The following is a 6,430-nucleotide window of genomic DNA, read 5'->3' as shown; positions in this document are numbered from 1 at the left end:
GCAAAGCACTTTACTGTCCAACATGCGATGAACTAGTGGCTAAAAATGCCACATTTTTTTGATGTCATATATTACAAAGCATAATGTTCTTTGATCGTCGGTGTTAGTTTGATGTTTTAATACGACAAAGTGGGACGGGCAATTTGTTGTTGAGATTTCCATGATTAAACATGCCAATACTAGATCCTTGTGATGGATTTGTTGCAATGACCCAACAAACTGCTTGAGCCGATGCTCTTGGATATCCCGGATACCAACGCACGTAAACACTTCCACCAGTTGAACTTCGCAGCTCTCCATTCTGTGCAGATAAAATGTAGAATTCCGATTTTGATAACTTGTGTCTTGTACATTCAGTGTATTTAGGGTTTTTAAAACTGCTGTTTGCTTAAAAATCAAATGATAAGCTAATGCAATTCGGATTTATATTTTACCTCTATTTGAAATGTAAGTTTATGTAATGCCGATAACAATGTAAAGCCACCCACCTCGTATCTTGACGCCAACCAAACCTCGACCATACTGTACGTTGGATGGTCCACATACAAGTTCCATGCTCGCTGAATGTACAAATACAGCGCCTCGTACAATTCCTCACTTTCAATATCAACCAGAGTTCCGTTGTGAAACTGACAAAGATTTTCTGCTGCAACTTTGCCTTTACCGTCCTTATGGGATGCAACAGTTTGTGGAAGCCAGAAGCAAGATCCGTTGAATACGACGCCAGGACACAGCGATATTTCTAAACCATAAAAAAAATATATCCTACTTACTAAACCAAAATTAAATAAATATATATTTCGGATTATCAAAATACCTTTTTATCTAAATTCCATCCAAATTGCTAAAAAATCTAACCTTTAGTTTTCTTGGAATTTTTTTTTTCAATCCAGTTCCAATCAATGGTTGGTTGTGGTCCTGTTGGGCCAATCGGGCCAGCTAAGCCCCTCGGGCCTCTCCGGCCTGGAGGTCCTGGACTTCCCCTCATGGGTGTTGAGTTCCCTCCGGTGCTGAATTGTTGCATCTCGAACAAGCTTCCAATTGGTTTGCACACCAAAAAGTCGTTGGACTGAACTTGTCCGTAGGCGAGCGAATTGCAAGCTTGCAGCAAAACTAGAAATGCAGCGCAAAATTGAATCATCCTTCTATTGTTGTAGCTTCTTATCTTCCTTGAGATTGCCTTCGAGGTTGTGTGTCGGTGCTGTAATTCGCCGTACTTTTATAGACTTTGGAAAGACAGGTTTCGTTCGTATACTCAACCTTACTAGGCGAACACTCTATTTATGGTTCATGTCAGCTGAAGTTGGTTTGCTCGCATTTGAAAGTTGTTTTGCTCGCGTTGTGAAACGGTTTGCACTTATAAGGTTACAGAATATGGATTTGCCTACGTCAGAACATTGTTGTACTTATGGAGCCTTATTTGTCGAAGGTTCTGTTGAGTCAATTTCACCTGACGCAAGTTTCTGCAGTTTCATGAAATGCTGACAAACATATGAGCACATGCATTGGCATTCACATCAGGCCTTGTTGTACAAATTCCATTAAAATTACTTTATAGTGTCAGAGCATTCGTAATTCTAAAGAATTCCATTTATTCAATCACGTCTCGTTCTTTGGTCGCCACTGTTAATAAAATGGCATGGATATACATTTTGCGATAAATAACTCCATACCCCTTCCGCCATATAAATCCAACAGATTAATTGTTGTCTCTTGCTCGTCACAATGTATTTGTCAAACCAACATAATCAAACTTAATCCACGATAGTATTCAGATAATACGGTGAAATAACATTTTGTAGGAAGATGGAACCTGCTTTTGTGATTTGCTGCATCGGAAAAGCTACCAGGGATGACTGTCACAAGTTAACATACACTAAATTTAAGTCACTGTTTAACATTTTGGACATTGTCGAAGAAAAAGGGAAGTGGTTTTGTGGAGAGCTGGGTTAAGAGGAAATAACCACTCTGCTAAGACTGTATGTAAGCATCACCATGCGATGTTTTACGAGTGTTTTAAAAGAAAAAAATTTCTTGCTAAAATTTGGAAAGGAAGAATTTAAAAACAAAACCGGCATGCAAATAGAGATTAAATTATTGCAACGTTGTTTTTACTTTTATAGTTTTTAAGCAAGCTACATGCCAAGATGTTTACAGGCTGAGTAAATATAATATCTATAGACTAATTTGCAATCTGCGGCCTAAATCACTATTACATATTTTCATTTAATCTGATTTCGCATTCGTAAAAAAGCCACATCAGGGTTTGTATTATGCAGGGCAATGATACCAGGTAAAAATGCGATTTGGTTTTCAAAAATCGGAGTAATCGCTAAACGGATCGATCTACCAAAGTAACCTCGAAAGGTAGAATCTTTACTGTTTGAATACCTAATTTTTGTTAGCCCGGGGTCTATGTTGCATTAATTTTCTTCCGTTAAAATTAGCGCTAAATTTTTGATCGTGTTCAGATCCGACTCAAAATGAATCTTTTTATTGATTTTGCTTCCATCAGTCTTAGCTGTTGACATTGTTCACTTAAATATGCGCAACTGCGCAATTGCGCAGCCGCAGCAGACAACTTGCGCAGTAAAATTTGCTTTTGCGCACTTACATCATTCTCAAATTGAAACTAAAACATCTTCACTTTTTTGTAACAAAAGTTTAAGGATTTCCCATTGGCCATATTTCGTTGATGTTTTCAGCTAAAAGCAAGTAAACAAATCAAATCCGCATTGAAGATTGTGACGCAAGCTTAAAGAAAAAAATGAGTTTTAAAAAGTGCCGAACACAACAGTGGAGTGTTACAATAGTTGGGGTTCATGAAACCAAAATGAATTTTTTTGGACGTAAATTTTCAACCCAATTTACCAAATGCAATTTTTACACGATTTCTGTGCAGATACAGTTGTGGGATCAACATAATGACCCTCCCAAATTGACAAAATCATTTTGATAAATGCAAATGAGCGAATAGTTCGTGATTCTTGATTGTGCTTAAACAAAGGCATCACGCATCCTATTTTTCAAAATTAGAGATTTTGTCAATTTAACCCAAATATTCGGATATTTTATCGCGCGACCGCTTTGTTGCCATACACTTAATATATTTAACTCGATTGCAGTTGCACATACAAGCTTATTGAGAATATTTGTTTCACGACGTTACGCTTTGTGGAGTAATCTTTTTCACGCCTTGCCCAATACAAAAACATTTATCTGCCGCAGGCTCCTGCCAACACATCCTTAAATATTCTTGCGCACTACAAAAACACTGCTGGGAGGATATTCAAAATCTCGCCATATGTAAGGACATTAAATAATTAGGTTTGCACTAAAACAGCTGTCTCTTATTTGTAATTTATTTGAATTTTTATAAGACTGACAAGGAACGGTTTTAATTTCATTATTGAAAACTGTTGCTAAATTCATTTCAACTTATTCCCCATCTACTATTTCGGTTCTGCTGGTTTTACTCGCTATATTTAAAGTAATTATATAATACATACTCGGACGAGTAGCAAGTATAACTCGTCGTCATTACTCTGCATAGTAATTACTATGTGTTCATCCTGCTTTATTTCCAAATGTTTGTTATTAAGAATTATAACATTTACAATCCATATTCGCCACAGAATCCGTTACTGAGGAGAAGTTCCGCAAGGTTACGGAGCGTATACGCACGTCGACCTTCAGCTGCACGTGGAAAAGTGCCGCCTCTCTCTCATCCAGCAAACCTTCAAGAGCTTACATCAGCACTTTAAGAGGAGATGCGGCTCCACGCAACCAATGGCTGTGCTCAGGGTGAGATCCCAAACGAAAGCCATTAATTGTTTATTTACATTGTATTATCAACATAACAACGCAAACACTTACAACGTTCAAAGCACTTCATGCAATAATAAATGCCATATTTTTCTGAGATCTCATATATTACAAAGCAAAATGTTCTTTGATCGTCGTGTAAGTTAGCTTTATGAAGGCGACAAAGTGGGACGGGTTATTTTGTAATTTTCTGAATTATACATGTCAATTTTAGTTCCACTTAATGGATTTGTTGCAACCTACCAAAAGACTACTTGACCCGAACCTAACGGACGTTATGGATGCCAGCGCACGTAAACACTTTCACCAGTTGAACTTCGTAGCTCTCCATTCTGTGCAGATAAAATGTAGAATTGCGATTTTGATAGCTAAAAGTTGAAAAGCGCGTAAAAATGTTTTTCAAAAGCGCGCAAATATTTATGCACATTGCACAAGCTTCCTCATGAATATATATATCATGTTTGGGCTATAAAGCAAAGGTGTTTGCGCATTATTTGCTTTCAAAATAAAAACAATTAAAACAATAATTCTGCTCTGCATGTAGAGTTGTTCCTTATTCCTGTCCTGATGCAATCCTCTAAAGTTAACGTCTGTGAATGCCGAATGGTTGTCTACTTCGTCTATACATATCAATTTAATTTACTCAATCGGGTGTAGTAATTTCAATACATAACAATTAACTGTTTGTCAGAAATACCGTACCCCTACCACCATAAGAAATCAATATTTACGCCTAATTTTCTTTATATGAGCATTTTACCGAAGTAAAACATATTTTATATTAGTTGCTCTTATGTTTTAGCCAGGAAATAATAGCAAGCTGTACAAACGTTTTGCAGAATTTCATTCTAGCAGTTCTAATTAGCAAAAATAATATATCACGATCAGAGACTGTATTCAATAAAGTGTTTTGAAGAGAGCAGCAATTTACCACATGAAGTGTTTGATCTAAACGAGCCAGGCAGAAGAACGAAGTTGCTAGGACACAGCTATAGCTGAAGCCCTCTTGTCCTTTAAGCGTCTTCCTTCGCTTGAAGGGCTCCTCCCTGGCACGTCATCGCCTTCCTCAAGAAAGAGCACGATCTCCATGCATCCTCTGGTCGCCCACCTCTGCAAGAGGGAACGGGGAGACTGGAGCAGACAAGTAGAGGAGGTGGCGTGGTGCGATTTTAATTACCTAATGTTGGTGTATTTTGGGGAAAGTTGAATTTTATAAATCAAGTTGATGTTTTATGTTTTTCGTCGCCATTAATGATACAACAAATTTATTCTGTAGAACCAATTTCCCCCATACGAACACGCCTTTCAAAGGGCTTTCATTATTTGCGTTTAATAAAACAATATGTTTTTTCTAATCGCTGTTTTATAAAGGTCATTTTAAAAGTCAGGCTAGGTATGGTTATTTTACAACTGCGACTTTTAAATTTCTAGGTAGCCTAATTATCTAACGTAAAACTAATTTAATTCAATTTAAGAGATTTTAATTTTCACTTTTTGTCCAAAATTGCTGACTCAAAATATGTGTCTATTGATTAATTACTTCGATATGCGCGTATCACAACCTGAACGATATTCGAAATTGTAACTAGTAAATTTTATTGTTTGTGCTCAATGAATGTGTTTTTTTAACTTTTATTCGATTTTTTTCTTTTGTTATTTTTATTACAAAAACGAATCTTTTTAGATTGAAAAGGCTGCGTTGGATTGCAAACCGTAGGAAAAATACACAAATTAATTTGGTATTAGTACCGCGCTGGTACAAAACATATCATATTATATCGGATGTCAACTTCGATACGATAATATCGTACATCACTTGCTTTGTGTATATCCAGACTTAAATTTGTACGGATAGCAATCAGTAAACTTCTTGGTTGTTCACAAGGTGACGGTGGTGGCCCTTAATAAGTTGGCACCTCGCAGTCGGCAGTGGCAACTTACAGGTGTCACAAGTGTGGGTTCTTCTTGCAAGCCGCACAGCTCCCCTGGCGGCCTGGCCTATACACGAACATATAAGGAAAACAGGGATTTTGAATAAAAATGACTTTGCTTGTTCTAGGATTTCACAAAAAGGTCACGAAAAGCTGCCCTGACTTTAAGTTGTGGCATCATGAGATCGATATATATTTAACGAATTTGTTTACCTGGTGTTATTTGTTCAGTGTCAAAAGCTTTAAAAGTCTACTTCAATGTGCCGTTCAGTGTGGCCTATTGGGTGCTATACAATAAAACTGCAGCTTTGTTTCATAATTATAACTCCCGTAGCCAGATCTTGTAAAGCTAACGAAAAATAAATTACACAGCATAGTTCATGGGAAATCCCCATAAAATTGACAATCGCTGCAAAACCAAAATGCTGAGTCACCGATCTATAGCTTCGTGGAGTTTCTGTTTTGAAAATGTTTTTCGTGAAATCCAAATTTAAATTGTAAACTGGGAGAATAAATACAACACTAGACCTCCGTACCCAACAAACGTGCACACAAATTCCTTTAGAAAAATATCGGGTGTGCAGCTTCCACACAATGTGATTGACATCCTGAGGTGTACAATGCACCATATTGTAAAGCACTGTTCTACAACAGCGCCGTATGTCATTTGTGCA

General features: G+C 37.2%; 1 protein-coding gene across 1 annotated transcript; it reads right to left on the bottom strand.

Annotated features, from left to right (window-relative positions):
* Positions 1-73: 73 nt before the first annotated feature.
* Positions 74-1,141, bottom strand: LOC146162595 (uncharacterized). Its single transcript, XM_083385241.1, has 3 exons — positions 890-1,141; positions 489-809; positions 74-301 (listed from the first exon to the last, which is right to left on the bottom strand). Exons 1-3 carry the CDS (start codon positions 1,139-1,141, stop codon positions 104-106), a joined length of 771 nt encoding a protein of 256 aa, XP_083241367.1. The 3' UTR covers positions 74-103.
* Between the last annotated feature and the right edge of the window lie 5,289 nt (positions 1,142-6,430).

This window comes from Ascidiella aspersa, chromosome 3, assembly GCF_963924565.1.
Source record: "Ascidiella aspersa chromosome 3, kaAscAspe10.2, whole genome shotgun sequence".
NCBI classification, from domain to species: domain Eukaryota; kingdom Metazoa; phylum Chordata; class Ascidiacea; order Phlebobranchia; family Ascidiidae; genus Ascidiella; species Ascidiella aspersa.
The sequence above is the reverse complement of the archived record's forward strand: the minus strand, read 5'-3'. Positions and strand labels throughout refer to the sequence as shown.